We start from the raw sequence: 19,845 nt of genomic DNA on the forward strand, positions 1-19,845 counted from the left end.
CTTCAGGCTACCGTGCTTCTCATGGCCTCCTCCTATACAGCTTTGCTGGAGATAGAGCTGCTACGCCAAGCGACAGATCGCCAGAGCATGTGCTACAAAACAAAGGCTGTCAGTGCAGTTCGGTCAACTAGAGTCAATGTCCTCATGTACTTTCTTTTTCTTGAGGAATCGCCGCCGTGCATTTGTGCAATTCTGTACAGTTCCGCATATCTCTAGGGCACAACTGAGTCTGGGAGCTAATACAATACGAAAAGAGTGCCAAAAGACACGGATGAGGCAAATTTAACCGTTTATGGTCAAAACGATCTTTAAAATGTGATGCTGTAAACGGCGCTACTTCATTTCCAATTTTCTTCATTATCTTCGATATTACAAATAATGTGCTTCGTATTAATCTTGAAGCCAGGAAACACCGAAGCAAAGTAAATCAAATGTATCGTTTTCCAAACACATTTCTGCTCATGTTGCGATAGACGGTGTGTAACCGACATCACCCAGTTTTTATGGTAACTAACAGTACTTCAAAAATACAAACCGTTTATTTGCTTTATTATCTCTAAGACAGTATCCTTATAAGGTCGTCTGGAATAGTGTTACTAGGTCAAGTTTTAACTTGACGTATAAATTGCTTCTAGTGCGATTCACGTACGTCGGCTTTATATCAATCAAAGTTTAGCAAGTTACTGAAAACTCTGGTGTTCGCAAAAAAATTATTAAAAATCGTTTGTGTATTTTCCCTTCCTACAAGCAGTCCAACATCTCTCAAGACAGCGTAAAATACAACCAGTTTACTGATGTTTATTGAGCAAACCAGGAGACTGATCTGATAGATGATGCCTTCTTTTCACCGTGCTCCACAGATCTGTATAGAAAAGGCTGTAGTCGTGCACGACAGTTGCCCTGTGAAAACGAAAAGGATCGAAAATGACGAAAGTACCATGATGTGACTAAAAATACATGCAAGAAAAACTCTATGAAGGTAATTAATATAACACGTAAAACGTGTCTTCAGGAAAGTACTGGAGTTTTCATTGGCCATAATGTAGAAGCAATTAATGTTATAACAATGAGCGGTGATGTCACGTGAATAGCGGTAAAGTGCTCAAATATTTCAGCGTGACTTACAAAACGAAAGAATGTACTAAAACTCTGTAGTACAAGCGAAAACTGAAAATCCTCACAGCTCTACACCTAAAACACTATGGTCATGCACCAATAAGGATGCACAAAGTGAACACAGCCAAGACGACTGCAAACAAACTACTGTCACAATTGTTACTTACGTGTGATAAGCGCTCTCTGTTTACACGCGAAGCGCAAATAAAGAGAAGGTTCGTGTTCTCGCTAAGGTTAAGGCACGCATGCGGTAAAAAGTAGGGGACGGAAAAACGTCATTTTGTGAATTCGGCAGCCTCAGAGGTGCGAATCCCAAGCTTGGAATCAGCAAAAGGTCCTTGGGCTTTGCCGCGTCCACGGCCTGTCGAAGTGCCCAAATTGGTTCCTACGAGTTGGAGCTGAGAACCTTGGTCTCCAAGCGCTCATCATTATCATTATCAGTTGCGCGACCCAGTTGAGCCGCCGTAGGACAGGCCCACATATTCTGAGGTAGGTCAACCCTTTCCTTACATATATTTCACCTGTCGGTAAATTGACCTGTGTAATAGTGGTTATAGAATACAGGGTTCGGCTACGTGCTTTGTCTGAAGAAAACGCAAGGCCCCCGCTCGCTGCTTCTAAAGTGTGAAAGCTCAAGACGTACAAACCTCTCGAGCAAGAGCGACCATGCCCTGCTGAGGGGCATGCACTTCGCAGTGCTTGGAGAGACCACCTTTAAAGCATGACTTCAAACCTTCCGCAATATCTCGCGAGTGATAAGAACAACACGCTTAAATTGCTGATATTTAACGCTGGCATTGAATTGTTTAGATTTGCGGAAACGTACCTCTACCACAATTTTACGGACTGCCAAGTATCCACAATCCCACTGTCGTGTTCTGTTCAATCGTAAGTTTTCAATCATCTCTAGTCCGTGTGCTCTCCAACTCTTTCCAAAAGATTCTGACGGAGCTTGTCGGAAAAACACTATCCCACATAGGCAACGCGAGGCCGATCATGGTGTGCATAAAAGATGCAACAACCATGTCCGATGGAGGCGGAAATGCTGTAGGGCTGTGTATTCAGTTTTGGGTCACGTTGAAAACCCCAGGTAGTCGATATTTCCAGAATCCTTCACTATGGCGTCTCTGATATTTATATGCTGGTTTCGGGACGTAAAGCCCTACAAATAAATCAAAGATGTGACAGCGAAAATTGTTTCGTTTGACGTCGTTTTCTTCCTCACTAGTGATCCCATTGCACTAGGGGTGTCCTCTCCACGTACAGCTTTGAATGAAGAGCAATTCTTGGGCGAAAAACTGTGGCGAAGCTTCGATGAACTCTGTAGCCAAATGTAGTATTGCCTCAAGAGAATATACTTCAATGCAACGATAACTTCTACAGACAAGTCAGTGGAACCGCGATAGAGGCGGCGGTCGCCGTTACAGTTGCAAACTTCACAACTTCAGATGGCACTTCATTTCATTTCATTTCATTTATTTATACTGTTAGCCCAGAAGTGGGCCGTTACAGGGTGGAAGTACAAACAATTATTTGCAAAAAAGAAGTACCGTACAGGTCTCGAGATAATTTCTCGGTACTATTGTGACCAGCAACTCGAAGTATACATAACATACATAAATGGAACACACATGCGATGCAATACATACGCGCAGAACAGCACATGACGCATTTGAGGCGGCACTTTTGCACCGCGCTGAAGATTTGAAAGACAACTACTGCAGGATCATGCAACCAACAAAAGTACACACACACGCAAAAAAAACATATGTCACTGTTATTCGGAAAATAAACGTTTTAGATTCTGTTCAAATGATGTAAGCGAGGAACAACCAATTATAGACTCTGGCAGCATATTCCAATCTTCGATAGCACGTGGAAAGTAACTGAACTTAAAGCAATCGTTACGTGGGACTAGGGGTGGTATATACCTATTATGGCGATGTCTGGAGTGTTCTTGTGTGTTGACCTGGAAGTAATCTGAATAGTTTAGTTTAAATTGATTATGAATTAACTGGAAGAGGAATTTCAGACGCTCAATCCTCGTCCTAAGTTCAGGACTATCCAGTCCAGCTTTTTTACAGAGTTCAGTAGGAGAATGATGTCGGCTATATTTATTAAAAATAAATCTCGCACCAAGTCGCTGTATTTTTGTTATTTTATTGCAGTTTGTCTTTGTGTAAGGGTCCCAGACAATTTTAGAATATTCGATAATGGGTCTGACAAGAGTTTTGTAAGCAAGACACTTTATATCAGATGGGGCGGTATAAAGGCCCTTTATACTTCGCCCCTTTATTGAGAAGCTGAAAGTATTTGTGTGGTACGTGGATGACTGCTTCTGCGTCATAAATAAGTCACCCGTAGACAGATTCCTCCAGCATCTGAATTCCGTCAACCATGCTCTCGATGACGTGACACTGAGGTGGGACGCTTCTAATTCTTAGCGTTGCTGCCTCACAGCAGGACGAGCGCATGACCTTCTCGCTGTATAAAATACCAATACATACAGGCATGTAATTTCATTGGACGTCATGTAATTCGACTGCTCACAAAGTTTTGGAGGTTTCGGAGGTCCTTTCATTTGCAAAAACAATCTGCACGAAAGAGAGAGAAACAGTGAAGAGGAGAATATTGACGACGAGGTACTACAAAAATAAATACACATAAACGTTTAGCCACAAGCGAGCTACCCCAACAGCGCGAAAGTTTTTACGATCCTCTTTAAGAGCGCCTTCGTGCGGAGAATAGATCGGGCAACGCCCATTTCTTAAAACATGTTCTCTTCATGCGACGGGGACTGCCGGAGAAAAACTCACTGCTTGTCTACCATCTCGGAGGTCATAAATGGCAATTGAAGGTTGTGCATTCTACTGTCAGATGGCACCATCTTTTCAGGCTGCTCATGTTTAAAGGGTCATGATCGGCAAACCTGTATAACTGAAAACTTTGCGGGCTAACTGAAGCTTTTCATATTGCTAGTGGAAGAGTGCATATATTGATCAGTTGCAGTTTTTTAATTGCACTGGAATGGCTGACATAATTTATTTTAGGTGAAATACCTGCCACCTAGCCTGTCAGTCACAATGCACCCTGTACACATTGGAAAAAATGCTTCCGTGCGGTAATTTCATGCTTAGTTGACTATCGTAATGTTCACGCATGGACCCTTGTCAGCAGGTAGGGTATTAAGATTTTTCCTGATATATGAGCTCTCACTGCTAGCTAAAACACCATAACACTGAGGTGAGGTATTATCGCTACCTCCGAGTGTTTTGTGAATTTTCAGGTAACTACATGGAGAATTGTGTGCAACCACATTGCAACACCATTCATCACCAATCGCGGGCAGGCCCAGAACGAACTAAAATTCGCGCGCCGAAGCATCTAAGCGTTGCCTTGTGGAGAGTAGACGACGTAGGGACACCTTGGTTTTGTCAATTTTGTCGTGGTGACGTGAATGTAGCTACACACACTTTGTTGTCAATAATTATTGAAGCCAGTTGGCAGAGTCACGACAATGTGCAAAGTTTATTTATAAAGAATCTGCGTATTTCTACAGTCTGTGATTGGGGACAAATGATGAAAACAAGCAAAGGAACGTATCTAGAGAAAATTATGACATTCATTGAATTAAAAAAGTCACCGCAGTTTGCCTTAGGCATCCGCGTAAGAACAAATTCGTAGTTTGAGCGACAATCGTTATATACAATTCTATGACCTGCGGCCATGCGTACCTGGGGCAGTCAGAGAGATGCTGCAACATAAGTCTAACAGAACAGTTGCCCAGCCTAAATGGTCACCCGAGTAGGCATTTCACTATGAGTTGTCAAAATTGTGGGTGCACACCTCAGATATAGCAGTGCTAGCGTTTGGTTGAAGAACCCGAATAAAACACGGAGAGAAATTAGTAAAGCCCATTGCATTGAATTTCAAAGGAAACTTTTATCAGTCATCTTCCCATTGCTTTATTAGACAAAGAAAGTTCACTACTTTTCTTATACATATATACCAGTTTTTATCTTGCCCAGTTTTGCTAGAAATGCATTTGGCGTAGTATGTTGCTATAATGCGATAATATGAGGTATTATAATCACACGTCATAGGCGTATGCTTTAGTGATGTGTTTTTGACGTGATTAAGATGAATATGTTGGCCATTTGAGCAGATGTATTTTAAAGTATACACAGTTGTTAGATTGTGTCAGTTTGTTGTACACCTTGCTTAATCCTTGTTCATCTCGCCCAAAACATTCATTAGAAGTAACAAAGTTGCCCGCCATTTGAAAAAAATGAGACCTGAAATGGCTAAGCCACGTGAATAAAAGAAGATGGTTGCGCTAAGGGTGCATGGAACGTTTTTTCGCAAAATTCTTTGCGCAAAGAATTGCCGCCCTTTTTTGGTACGAAATGCGAAGAATGTTTGCACCATTGTTCGGAGTGGCACAGAGCTGCAAGAACTCGACCTTGCGCGTACACACGTTTTACTAGCCCTATGTAGCTTTTACAATGTTCTTGCTCGACAATGATGAACCTTTCGTAAACATTGAAAGCGGAATAACGCCGAGTTTTTACCATAGTGCATGTTCTTTATTACTGACCAGAAATGCTGTTATTTGGCGGAAAAACATACGCAAGATATTTGTTTGTTATGACGAAAGGAAGCATACTAAGTTACCATGTCGTTTCACCCAATAACTGCAGAGCTTACTTGAAGCGCACACTTCCGGACTTGTCAACGGGGGCTTTCCAGACAAATTTCACGTTCTTTTTGTCGTTGTTGCTCTCGTGGGTTGCTCCAGAGCATGTCTCCATCGGCTTGTAGTTTGGTCCTTCCAGAAAATGGCCAACATCCTCACCTTGCTCGCTGAACGCCTTTACCAGGAAGCCCCGAAAGTACGAGCTTTTCACATGAAGTTGTACTGCAGCGTTCAGAATAGAAAAAAAACTATTAATTATTTTGTGTAGGAATACAGTCAACGAAAGTAGTGTCGAAGAAAGTAGCATCTTATTCCCTGATCCACTCTGCTCACTTCTTGTCTCTTAAGGTTACACCAATAATTTTTCTTTCGATCACTCGTTGCGCTGTCCTCCATCTACGCTTAACCTTCTTTGTAAGCCTCCGGGTTTCTGCTCCTTGGGTAAGTACCAGCCGTATGCAGCTGTTACATACCTTCCTCCTGAGGGATAGTGGCAATATATCAGTCATCATTTTAGAGTGCTTGCCGAATGTGCTCCACCCAATTCTAATTCTTCTAGTTACTGAAATCTCGTAGTTCAGCTCCGTGGTTATTATATATCCGAACTAGACGTAGTCTTCGACCAAGCGCACTATTACCTATCTCGAAGCGCTGTTCTCTTCTAAGGTTGTTGTGCATTGCTTTCGTTTTCTGCAGATCAATTTTAAGGCCTACCTCTCTGCTCGCCAAGTCTAATTCAGTAGTCATGAGTTCAAATACATCCCCTGTTTTACTCAGGAATGCAATGGCATCGGCGAAGTACAAGTTACTAAGGTGCTCTCCATCAACTAATAACTCAGTATGTTTTTTTGTCCCTGGTACACGCTTGAGAGCCTAGTACACGCTTGTAATCACTGGTACTTCGCTGGGCGCACAGGGGAAAAGCTGTGTCACACTGGTAGGGGCGCTGGCTCAACTGCTGCGATGCTGGTGCGCACTGCGTGGTGCTGGAAGCGCTGGAGTTTTCACTGGCAAGCGCTGGTGAATACTAGAGCACGCACTGTTTCTACCAGCGCAGATGCAGCGTGCATGTTAATGTAGCGTGTGCCGTGGTTTGTTTCGATGTCATTGAATATAAAACGCTTGATTCGACGGCATGGAGAGATGATATTCTAACAGATACCGAGCATACGCAATTTTTGCGGTGCACGTACGTATCACAACAACTATAAAGCACCTTTTTCGCATATGCCCCACGTAAACCGACCATATTCGCATCATGCGTGTATTGTTGTAACGTTTCTAAGTTGCAGTATTTGTAAGCCTGGAGCCGCACGCCACTCCTAACAGAAACAGGAAATTGTTTTTGCCGCAAAGTTTACGAAACATAAATGAGCTCCCTTGATCGCTTCGCAAGGTTTCCAAGCGGAGGCGAGAAAAAAAGCTGCTATTTCATTCCGCCACACTGCGTAAATGTATGTCTGGCCACGCTTATCCTGTTATTTACTTCAGGTAAGAGATATAAATGTTCTGAAGCTCAAATGCAGAGTCTTCAACCCTCCCAACTCACCGCGTCGAGAGCGGTCTTACCCAGTGCCCGGCTAAGCGAGCATTAAACCTGTGGTGTCAGCCGCGTTGGAATGTTACCGGCGCCTGTTGCTTCGTGTACACAGAACTTTATAGCGTGAAAATAACTGTAAAGTATAGTTTAGAGATCCATGAACCTAAATTAACTATTTTGTCTTGTGTCGATGTTCGCACAAGGAGCGCTGACGATCGAATGTCGCGCTTTCAGCTACGCTGGCTGTCACCGAAAGCTGCCGGCCGCACTTCTCCGACTGATATGTAACAACACGCAATTTTCAGTTGGTAATTTGGTACGCCTTCGTGAACTGACTCCCTGGCATACGTTTTCAGCGTATTGTATTGGTATTTCTATGCATGTTTTTTTAATTGTTGGTATTGATATAACTGCACATATCTGTACACTGGCATGCCCGCTGTATACTGCCAAAAGAGGCCAGAAAAACCGCTGTCACTCGCCATCGCCACTCCGTAAATGCATTTCTGGCATTTATTGACCTTCCACTTACTTCAGGAACAGTTTAAGTAACAGTTAGAAATATTGCGAAGCTCAAATGCAGAAACTTGAAGCATGACAACTCAGCTGCTTCGAAAACAGCCTTACCCTGTACCCCGTCCCGGCGAGGCCTATCGTGCCGGCCACGTCGGTGTACCTGCTGCCGGTGCTTTTTACTTTATGTAGGCACAATTCTAAAGTGTAGGAATGACTGTAAAGTACGGTTTAGACATTTCTGAGCCTAAATCAATCATTTATTCGCATGTGCAGTGCCCGCACAAGGAGCGGTGACGATCGATTTGTCATGCTTTCAGCAGCGTAGGCTCTCACCAAAAGCCTGCTTCTGAGCGCAAGAACCGGTACTTCTCTGACTCGTATGTAAGAACACGCAATTTCGAGTTGGTAATTTGGTATGCGTTAGTGAACAAACATACTGGCATACTTATTCAGCAGATTGCATTAGTCATTTCTTCGGCGGTTTCTTAGTTGCAGGTATCGATATAACTGCAAATATGTAATCTGGCACGCCGAATGTATACTGCTACATCGTCGCTTGCGCGAATGAAAAGTACTCACTATTCACTCGTGGGCGTGGATATCTATAAAACAAGACATTTAAAACATCTTTTCTTGTCAACCAGTAGCAAGTGCTAGAACCGACTGTCAAAGAAAAAAAACTATCAGCAGCAACAGCTGACAATCTGTGGCTGCTCCACCAGTCAAATTGAGATTTTTCAAAGTTAAGATATAGATGCTTCAAAAGATTTTGTGTTCTTATCCACACGTCATTCGGTGCCCGGAAGCCGTTCGTCACTGTCTAACCAAGACGCAATTGTTATTTGGAAAGGAATATTGTGTCAGTCTCGCCTGTGCGATTGTAAACATGAGGTTGAATGGCATGTTCTTCGGATAAATAGTCATTTTACAATACCACATGCACGTTCTGGTGTGGCGTAGTTGGTGGCGTACACAGTTTAAGATCAGGACGTAGCAAGTTTAAATCCCATCAATCAGTTTTTTATCTCTTTTCCTATTTTTATATTTTTAATTTTATTGTGAATGCGCGCTATTTTACTTCTATATTTATTTATTTATGGCGAATGGGCATTCCCTTTTCAAATCTGTGAAGCCATTTGGCGCAGAATACTGGGACGCTGCCGCTCCAGCGTCCCAGTACCTGCGCTGGTACCAGCGTCATACTGGGCCCATAATCAGGCATGGCGCTGGACACTGGTACCCAGTGACGCTGGTTTTTGCAATAGGGTTAGAATAGACATGCCAAAGAATGAAGTTCCCATAAACTTCCTAGCCACAGCACCTGTTATGGTTTTGCCAAGTGAGGTAATCCTCACTATGGGAGCAACATAAGGACCACGAGGTCGTAAAATTGAGTCTTCTAAAAGGTATCATCTGCCTAAAGAGGATTTTGCCGGAGTCCCCAGAAAGTTGCAAGTTGAAAGAAGAGTCGTAAGTTGAGTACAAATGAATCTCAAAGCTTCACTTCGTGCAACGGCTTAAGAGCACCACAACTTATGGACACAATGTTGTCAAATGGCTCGACCTAGAGTGAAAGAAAAGTTGGAAATGATAGAAGGAAGATAGCGACGAGAAATTCGGAAAAAAAAGGGGGGTGCTTGAGCCGTCACTTCGACAACGACGTTTGCCTCTTTCAAGAATGCCACTGCTATACTTCGGCACTTGTGCGCGTATGCTTTGCACCCTCTCCTTCATCGTAACAAAGAAGGAAGAGAAGGCAAAAGCAAAAGCTTGAAGGGAGGACAATGAGAAGCTGCGTGATGAATAGTGTTAGTCAGGAGGATGGTATTACACCAAAAACACAAAATGAGAACAAAGAGAACAACAGAAGAGAAAAAAGTGTCAAAGCATTCTGGCAACGTTATTCCTGGCTGAATGCATTTATGCATTCTCAACATGCCCGTGGTATGGTAGGGTATGAATAACGTTATTCTGGTCCTGAGGATCAGTCTAAAAGTTGCAGGCTGCTCCTACATCGGGGCAGAGAGCCCAAACCTATGTCTCGCCACCCAGACTCCCTAGACAGTCCTGAGTTGGTGCGCCTGCACATTACTGTGCAGCATTGTCTGTGTTTAGAGATTTTCTCTGTCATCATTATTCACTGTGAGAAGCATCAACGGTCCACGTTGAGCACCGTCAGGGCATATGGCCTAAATCAAGCAAGCCCTCACAATTGAAACAGTAAACCAAACCCCACATTCCGGAATAATTTTACTCATGACGGCCGAGTCAAGGTGCGTCCACGCCTGTTTAGGTCTTAGTGTAACCACTTGTGGCCTTTTTATGTAGAATGTGGCAAGGCAAATACCCTGAGCTCTAAAAAATTATGCTTGGCTATATCGTTCTAAGGCAACAGCTTGTCAATAAACTCGAAAGCGGGAGATTCAGCCACCTCAGGGATTGAATGGCACAATAATCCTCCTCGTACTTCTCTGTCTGCACCCTCAAGGAAGTTACGCAGGACTCTCTTTATATACCCTATGTGCACAGGAAGCCAAGCAATGGTATTTGGAGTTATGTCTTTTTCCTGCCGCAGTCTGTAATCCTGTTCTGCAACAACTCCAATCGAGAAGACTTACACTGCACAGCATTTACATCACAATTACCCCTAATGATATCCTCTAGAGTTTTTTTGACATATTTGTGTATTAGTTAGCATTATTTTTAGTCTAACAAACCAAACGAGCTTTTAAATGTGCACATATTTTTTTTTCATTCATAGTGAGGGTTTCTGTCTGGCATGCTTGGTGCAGTGAAGTAGTAAACGAAAGAATATTGGTCAGCTGCCAGCTCGAAATAAGTTCACGTGCTACGTGATGCCAAACAGCCAGATAAAGAATTCCACACTCGCCGCCGCTGCTACTGGTGGTGCTGACTGGTGATCATACTACGTTTAATGCTCACATATATCGCAAAAAGTTGACGAAGAAATAGCTGCTGTGGCAGCTCAGTCGGTAGAGCAGTTGACGCGCGTCGCCGATTCGTCCCTGGCGATGGGAAGTTGTCTTCTTTACACTTTTATTATTAAGTTTAGAGGGCAATTTATACTACTGTTGTCCGCTATACTACCCTTGGTTTAACTGTCTACTCAATTTTATTGTTGTTGTGCCTAACAAAACAAACGGGCCCTTAAATATACACTTCTCTTCCTAATGGGCAGGATTAGTTGTGTCTTTTGTACATTTTTTTTCATGAGGAGGTTGTGTGCTCTCAAATTGCTGGTAATATTTGTTGATAACAAGCGCGATCGTTCATTGGTGAGTGTCCTGAGACGACATCTCGAACAATCCAAGCGAATGAAATCCTGCACGTTGTGTGAAGCAAAAAAAAAAGGTCGTCCTCACCTTCCGATGAGGGAAACTCAAAGACATGCATCGCAGAGGGGGAAGGGGTATTGCTTGAATGTTGTATAGTTTGGTATTGTTTGGGAATGCCTTATTGTTATTCAGCTTTCAATATATTATTTATTGAATGAAAGAGAAGCGTTTCTAACTCATCTATTTGAGTGAACAGCCAAGTAAAGACTCCCTGACTGAATTTCGAACGCGCGCTCCATTGCGTATATACCCCTATCAGTCACGGTGCGTACAAATGAAGACGTTAGCTTCAGTGGCACGTCACGCACCACGTGTTTCATCAAATGGCTTGAAACTTACTTGTTAGTGTGCACATTCGTGCAGGCCTCTTGAGTGAACGGCTGGTAATTATTTGATTTCCTTATACCACGTACTGCTGCATAGGATCACTTTGGTGAATGCACTACCATGTCGCCGATTGTTCGACGTGACGTATTCAAAGGCCAACGTGAAAAGTATGTTTGCTTCACTCAAAACAAATCTTACTTGGAAACACACTGTGCATGAATTTTGGGCCTTAATAGCAGATTCTTTTTATGCAAGTACTGAAGCTGACTAGTGAAATAATAATTAGTTAACTAGTTACTCACTAATTACCTTTAATTGCCATATGTCACACGGAAACTTTCTTCTTTATTTTCTTACTTGCAATGTAATACTTGGTGCGTTAGAATTGTGCCACGTGAATTTGACGCGTTTCTGACTGCGCTTCCTAATTCATAACTGAAGGGGAGATACACCACCCATGTTCAAGGGGAAGGTGTACAGAGAGGGCAGAAGTCCGCACCCCCACTGCGCAAGCTGAGCTTGCTGAACGCCTGGTGGTGTCTTAACATTTATTGACTCCTGGAGCGACAGCGTTGCGGGCGTGTTTCTGAACCGGCACGAGACGGGAAACGGTAGCATGCGCATTGGGAATGCGGACGGCGCTGCTGTGACCGAAGCGCGACATCATACGAGTAATAAATGCTCGGCATTTAAACACAACGTAACTTTGGCGTCCGCGTTAGAACGAAGCCATTTGTAATCAATGTTCAGGAGTGAAATCCGATTAGGGAAATGAGTATGATGGAATCAACAAATTTTACAGTGCGCATAAATTCAGAATGCGCAAAATATAAAGCATTAATCTATAAACGTGAAGCTTTTAAAGCACGTAAGAAAAGGTTGGACCCAGAAAAGTTGGCAAGCACAAGGGGCTCCAAGGAGAATAAATGAAAACGTGGCAGGACTAACGCGAAAGCCACATTCAGATAGAGATTACCGACAAAGTAGAGTTGGAAGAACAATGGAGAAAGAAAAATAACTAGATGAGCTCAGACCAATAACATTTGCGAAGAGGCATAAGCCGGTGGATGTGTAAGAGAAGCGGCAGGAGTGACAAAAAGGCAAGGTGCAGGAGCGTCCTCATTGAAGTTCCAAGTTTATAGCCGAGTAGACATTGTAACAACATAGCCACAAACAAAAAAAAGCTCAAGCTCCTTAGACAGAAGTACAGTCCTCCAAAAAGGTGTAGCCAAATGTACACCAACATGGGCGACGCATCCGCAGTGAGACAGCTTTTGTTTGAAGGCAATGCTTTAACCTGCGGAATACGTTTTTGAAGGCTGTGGGGCTAGTGTCAAAGAACGAGCGCTAAAAGTGGGCGCGCCGCCAATTTGTCGCGACGAAACGCCGGAGTGACGCCGCAAGGTCGAAAGAAAAAGAAAACAAACATCTAAAGGCTCCCCGGGCGCGCGCTCTCCCCTCGGAAGCGTGGCTTCGCCGACGAACCTCCTCACCCCACATCGGCGGCCGAGCAAGGCCGCGAAATTTCTTGAGCGAAAGAGGCGTGGTCACGCCGGGTTGAGTCATCCATCGCGGAGGGCATTCCAACCGTCTCGCCCCCTCCCCAGCCTTCGCTGCGTATCGCGCCGACGAAATGACGAGAACTTTCTGGAATGTCGTGCGGAATGTATTTAACCGAGCAGCGGAGACGAGAGATCAGGAGAAGACGGAAGTTAGCGCCAGAGTGCGTAGGGATTCCGCCGTGTAGTCGGCGAAGGTTTTGTCCGTAGGGATGAAGCAGGAGATGAAGAGGATTTCCACCTGAGGGGTGAAGGCTCGAGCTACAGGCAAGAGCATGTGTCTACCGCTATCGAGCGAAGACGCGTGGCAACAGCTGCGTGTGTGAAGCCGACGTGTTTCGGGCGAAGAAGTTTGAAGCTTGGAGAGTGGCCTATTGAAGACGGGAGGTTTCCTGGAAGATAAACTTCGGCGAGGTTTCCTGGAAGAGAAACTTCAAGGGCTGGGGAACGACAACAACGCTGGACTTTGAGTGAGTGATTCTCGGAAGAGTATCATCTAGACTTTGGTTCCAAGAACTTTGGACTGAATAGGTTTTCTATCTCTTTAGTCTTTAAGTGTCTTGGTTGTTCAATGCATGCGACTGCATTGTAGTGCGTATTTTTGTCTGTGTCCGTTGTTTCAAGTGTGGCTGATTGTACTGTGTAGTACGTTGTTTGTTTGGTGACATATTGTACTCAACTGTTGTGGAGTGTGCATACTTGTGTGTTGTTTTGATCTGTGCCTTTATTGAGAATATAATTCTGTTTTTGTTTCTCAACTCTCGGCTCTGACTTGTTCTTTGGGCCACAGCCGGCGTCCACTGGCGCGCCAAAAAGGACCACTTCTAAATTGTCCACGCTTTCGTGGTGCGGTTCGGGGGCCGATACTTCGGCCCTTGGAATTAGCCCGGCGATCGCCTCCCTATTTAACGGGACCTGTGTGTGACAATTAATCTGGCGTCCACGACACAGGACCTTTTGGTGCACAGTGTGTCCAAAGTAGTGAGAAAGAGCCTACAGTGTTGATAGTGCTATCGGAACGATTTTGTGTGTTGTGCAGTGTTCTCATTAATGAGTGCAGTGGAGTGCTCCGATAGACTAATTTAGGCAGATACTTTTTACACGCGGCAAGACTTTATTTGCGAGACACCATGGATCTCGAAAAGTTAGTAGCTCTTGGTGAGAAGATGGGTCTTTCTGGCGCCGAACTAAGGAAGTGGGTCACCCAGAAGGAAAAAGAAGAAAAAGAGAGGGCCAAAGAAGAAACGGCAGCTGAGCTGGAAAAAGAAAGGCTGGCGGTCGAAAGAGCTAAAGCGGAAAAAGAAGCTGAGTTGGAACGAGAGAGGTTGGCAGCTGAGAGGGCGAAGGATGAAAGAGAGCAACAATTGAAGTTGGAGTTGGAGAGAGAAAAGCTGGCAGCTGAAAGGGCGAAAGAAGAAAGAGAGACAAAGGAGCGACAGCTGAAAGAAGAAAGAGAGCAGCAGTTGAAGTTGGAGCTGGAGAGAGAAAAGCTGGCCACTGAGAGGGTGAGAGACGAAAGAGAGGCAAAGGAGCGATAGCTGAAAGAAGAAAGAGAGGAAAGGGAACGGCAGCGACAGCACGAGATGGAACTCGAGCGGCTCCGTTTGCAACAGCGAAGCGAAACTCCGGTCCAAGCTAGAGTTGAAAGCAGCGAACGGGAGGACCACGGCTTCCGCTTGAACCCAAGCAAGCTGCTCGGGGCGTTTGATGAAACGAAGGACGACCTTGACGCGTACCTTCACCGATTCGAGACAATTGCGAAGAGGCAGAATTGGCCGGAACATCAATGGCCAACTGCTTTGAGTACTTGCTTGAGTGGTGAAGCGCTCAGTGTGTACGGTAGGCTGACGCCGACCGATGCAGCCAACTATGCAAAGGTGAAAGCTGCTTTGCTGAAGCGATTTAGATTTACCGTGGAAGGATTCCGGGACAGATTTCAGACAGGAAAGCCAGCTGATGGTGGGACGGCTACGCAGTATGCCGCCCGACTTTGCCATTATTTCGACAGATGGATTGAACTTTCAGGGACAGCGCAGGAGTACGATGAGCTTAGAGAGCTCCTAATTAGAGAACAGTTTCTTACTAGTTGCCACCCAAGCCTGTCGCTGTATTTGAAAGAGAGGAAGGCTGAGTCACTTGAAGGAATGCTTGAATTGGCTGATCAATTCTTGGAAGCGCAAGGTGGAACTAATTTGGCCAAGGTCAAGAAGGAGTGTCCCGATGATTCGAAGAAATTGGCTCCCGAAGAAAAGAAGCGTGCACCAGAGAGCATTCCGCGATGTTTTCTGTGCAACCGGGTGGGTCATCGCGCGAAAAACTGTCGAACGATCTTTACGAGCCCTACGGTAGTAAAATGTTTTAAGTGTGGTCAGACTGGGCACAAAGCAGATGCATGTCGAAACGGAGCGAGTCAAACTCACCAGGTATCCTGTGTGCAAGCAGCACCGAAATCCGATAATAATGCCGTCACCGACGGATTCGTAGAATTGAAAAATAGGTAGAAAATTCCTATTGTTGGTGCTGTAATGTCAAAACAGTCAACCGGTGTTACGAAGCGAATGCCAACGCTGCCTGGAAAGGTTGCGGGCAAGAAGATTACGGTTCTAAGAGATACCGGCAGCTCCACTGTTATCGTGCGGAGAAATTTGGTACGGGAAAGTGAGTTAACAGGCAAAACTAAACCGGTTTGCCTAATTGACCGTACGGTTCGGATGCTTCCCGAAGCAGAAATTGAGGTGGAAACCCCGTACTTCAGCGGGAAGGTTACTGCTTTATGCATGACGACCCCCCTTTACGACCTTGTCATCGGAAACATCAACGGGGCGCGAGGACCGAATGATCCGGAACGTTTGGGAGAAGACCCTAAGATAGAGTCCTCGCCAACCCAGCGACCGCGAGATACAAGGGAGGAGCCACCCGTGACGGATCTCTCTAGAGCCCAAGGTGAAGCCGCGGTGCAGGAGACAGTGAATGAAAAGATGATCGTGTTGAATGAGTTCACGGGCCGGGCAGCTGGACTTACGTCGGCACGACCTCAACCGACCGGCAGTGTAAAGGTGACGGAGTCGGCCCGCCGGGCCAAATGTAGAGACATGAACAAGCTGGTAAATAAACAGACAGGACCCGTCGAACGTCATGACCCGTTAGCAGGGTCGGAAGTGACAGCGATGGCTGAGACGCTGCCTCAGATACCGTCGTTGGAAAAGGCTCGCCGAAAAAGAACAAGGAAAAACAAGAAGAGATCGAGCGAGCACCGCAAGAAGGGACGAAAGCGCAGCTCCAAATACACAGGATAGCTGCTGAGGTGGAATCGGAATGTGTTTGGCAGGGCTGAGTGACATATGTTGTGTTAATGTTCTTGTTATCCTGTGTCTCGAATGCATGTCGAGCGAGTCAAAGTGTTCTTTCTGTGCGATGATGTGACGTGTAGTGTTGTATAATTGTTGTAATGAAAGAACTTTGTACGTTTGTATTGTTTGGAATGTGTGATGAAGTGTTGTAGTCATGTACCTGTGGCTATATTTCATGTGTTGTGGAATTGAACTACAATGTACGAAGGTATTGAGCGATCTATTGTGAATGTGACGAGTCATGAGCGACGGATTGTGTTACAATCTGTGAGAGTGTGTGGTGACTGTTCGCGCTCGTTTGTGTGGTTTTGAGTATTATGAGATAATATTCTTAAAGTGGGGGGCAGTGTCACAGAACGAGCGCTAAAAATGGGCGCGCCGCCAACTTGTCGCGACGAAACGCCGGAGTGACGCCGCGAGGTCAAAAGAAAAAGAAAACAAACATCTAAAGGCTCCCCGGGTGCGCGCTCTCCCCTCGGAAGCGTGGCTTCGCCGACGAATCTTCTCACCCCACATCGGCGGCCGAGCAAGGCCGCGAAATTTCTAGAACAAAAGAGGCGTGGTCACGCCGGGTTGAGTCATCCATCGCGGAGGGCATTCCAACCGTCTCGCCCCCTCCCCAGCCTTCGCTGCGTATCGCGCCAACAAAATGACGAGAACTTTCTGGAATGTCGTGCGGAAGGTATTTAACCGAGCAGCGGAGACGAGAGATCAGGAGAAGACGGAAGTTAGCGCCAGAGGGCGTAGGGATTCCGCCGTGTAGTCGGCGAAGGTTTTGTCCGTAGGGACGAAGCAGGAGATGAAGAGGATTTCCACCTGAGGGGTGAAGGCTCGAGCTACAGGCAAGAGCGTGTGTCTACCGCTATCGAGCGAAGACGCGTGGCAACAGCTGCGTGTGTGAAGCCGACGTGTTTCGGGCGAAGAAGTTTGAAGCTTGGAGAGTGGCCTATTGAAGACGGGAGGTTTCCTGGAAGAGAAACTTCGAGGGCGCGGAACGATAACAACGCTGGACTTTGAGTGAGTGATTCTCGGAAGAGTATCATCTAGACTTTGGTTCCAAGAACTTTGGACTGAATACGTTTTCTATCTCTTTAGTCTTTAAGTGTCTTGGTTGTTCAATGCATGCGACTGCATTGTAGTGCGTATTGTTGTCTGTGTCCGTTGTTTCAAGTGTGGCTGATTGTACTGTGTAGTACGTTGTTTGTTTGGCGACATATTGTACTCAACTGTTGTGGAGTGTGCATACTTGTGTGTTGTTTTGTTCTGCCTTTATTGAGAATATAATTCTGTTTTTGTTTATCAACTCTCGGCTCTGACTTGTTCTTTGGGCCACAGCCGGCGTCCGCTGGCGCGCCAAGAAGGACCACTTCTAAATTGTCCACGCTTTCGTGGTGCGGTTTGGGGGCCGATACTTCGGCCCTTGGAATTAGCCCGCCGATCGCCTCCCTTTTTAACGGGACCTGTGTGTGACGGGCTAGTAAAGACGCTGAGCATTCTGTTATGCCGAGGGCATAAGAAACATGCAACGAAGCTTTGCGCGAAACCAATTCAGGAAGCAATGCACTTGCCGAGAATCTTGTGTAGCACAGGCAATAATAGGAATGACGTGGTCGTTGTTTTTGCTGAATACTGAAGATTTAGTGCACGCAAACGAAAACACGGACGAGAGGATTACAGGAACCAGCACTGGTCTTTGTAATCCTTCCGTCTTTCTCCTCGTGTGTGTGTGTGCTAAAGCTTCAGTACGTATCACGGGTTGTGATAGTGGATAGAACGCCCATGGTATAAAACTGTGCAAACTACTCCTTCAATTATACAGTGATATGGAAGCCCGGGTTAGTGCCGAAGCGAGTTGTGCGGGAGAGCTGAAACCAAGAGCAGACACACTAGTCAGAGAACAAAGAATATGGACTCAAATCCGTCCTCACTCTGTGATGATTATGGTAGGCGATATCATACAGACTAAAGTGCTAATAGTGTTGAGCAAAGAGGGCAAACGGCTCAACAGATCCGAACAGTCCGAACAGATGCGTATTTCCCCATGTCAGTGTTATTAGAGCAGCAAGTGCTCTTTGGTGACTTACGTTGAAGAAGTCACTTCTTTCAGGACGTCTGGATCATAGCAACTGACGGGCATAAGCAAGCCATTTTTTGGAAGGATGCAGTCATTCAGACGCTCTGTGTCGGCACGCCTAGAGGCAATGCCTCCAACAGGATTACAGGCAGTCCTGCGTTGTCACTGGCAACTTGTTGGCTCAGCATCCTATGGTCCACGGCTGTAAAACACGGCGAACCTATGGTCGAATATTCTGCCAAGGGCGTCCAGTTTATGCATCCAGACAAGTGATTAAGGTTGTTCTTCGTCATATTTGAGACTTCAAAACACATCTGCAGGTTAAGTATTGAATCCAAAGAACTCGTGGCTCCTTTTGAATATTGATAGTAAAGAATGGAAGTGTATTTCTTGTAAATATTTGAGTTACGAAGTTTCACGCAATCTCATGTGTAGCGTGTTGTATAGTTTGTTGGCATGTTGGTGTTTGTATGTAAGAAATGGCGATGTTTTCAACACGCTAATTTCTGCGTTTGTGAACTTTCAAGATCGCTTCGGTGCATCTAGTGTTTTGTAATTGTGGGCATTTTATTGATGTAGTGAGCTGTGCAGGAGACGCACACACAGGGTGCACTTGTGGTACTGTGCGAAACTTGCTTGTATCGGCCGTATTAAAAAAACACTTAAATGATAAGGAACTCCGTGATGAAGTGCACAGAATTTAAAGTATGCGCCCTCGTGTTAGGAGACACCGAAGAAAAAAATTGGCAGCATATCCACGGAGTGAATGATGGAGAGTGCGGCGAAGAATTTGTCCGTCCATTCGTTCTTGCTTCCGTTCGTGCATGCGTCCGTCAGTGTGACCGTCCATGCGTCCATCAGACCGTCCGTGCGTGCCTCTGTTCGTGCGTCCGTCCCTGCGTTTGTCCATGCAGCCGCCCCTGCGTCCGTTCATGCGTCCATCCATGCATCTGTCTATGTGTCCGTTCGTCCATCTATTCAACGCTCGAAGTACCACCATCTCGCATCTTTTCATCATATATTCCCTATATAGAAGCACCGCCATCTAGCGGACATTCCAAGGACTAAACGAGAGGTGGCACACGCACACTTTCTTACGGCTTGCGCTTCGAGTCTACTTCCCACCTTTAACCACCTCGAGTTCATGGTATATACTAGCTCACTGTATTCATGGCACGGTGGCCCAACGCTCCCTGAACCTTTCTAAAACCAAGGAGGTTACGCCCAGCTATTATAACGTATACAGCAACCCTTTCCTGTCAGATAGCGCTCAATGTATATGCCAATGGCTGCTAAAGGGAAATGAGAGAC

The 19,845-nt window shown here is 45.4% G+C and overlaps 1 protein-coding gene across 4 annotated transcripts in view; it reads right to left on the reverse strand.

Annotated features, from left to right (window-relative positions):
- Nucleotides 1–773: 773 nt before the first annotated feature.
- LOC119172549 (putative defense protein 3) overlaps nucleotides 774–19,845 on the reverse strand; it is a 53,773-nt gene continuing 34,701 nt past the window's right edge. For 3 of the 4 annotated variants that reach the window (XM_037423705.2, XM_037423704.2, XM_075893904.1), the window contains 2 exons: nucleotides 5,824–6,034; nucleotides 774–900 (listed from right to left, as the gene is read on the reverse strand). In XM_037423705.2, coding sequence (XP_037279602.1) covers nucleotides 789–900; nucleotides 5,824–6,034 — 323 coding nt within the window. In that variant the 3' untranslated portion in view covers nucleotides 774–788. Of the gene's footprint in view, nucleotides 901–3,666; nucleotides 3,711–5,823; nucleotides 6,035–19,845 lie in introns of all 4 variants that reach the window. The other variant, XM_075893906.1, reaches the window with a different exon arrangement.

Source organism: Rhipicephalus microplus, chromosome 4, assembly GCF_043290135.1.
Source record: "Rhipicephalus microplus isolate Deutch F79 chromosome 4, USDA_Rmic, whole genome shotgun sequence".
NCBI lineage: Eukaryota > Metazoa > Arthropoda > Arachnida > Ixodida > Ixodidae > Rhipicephalus > Rhipicephalus microplus.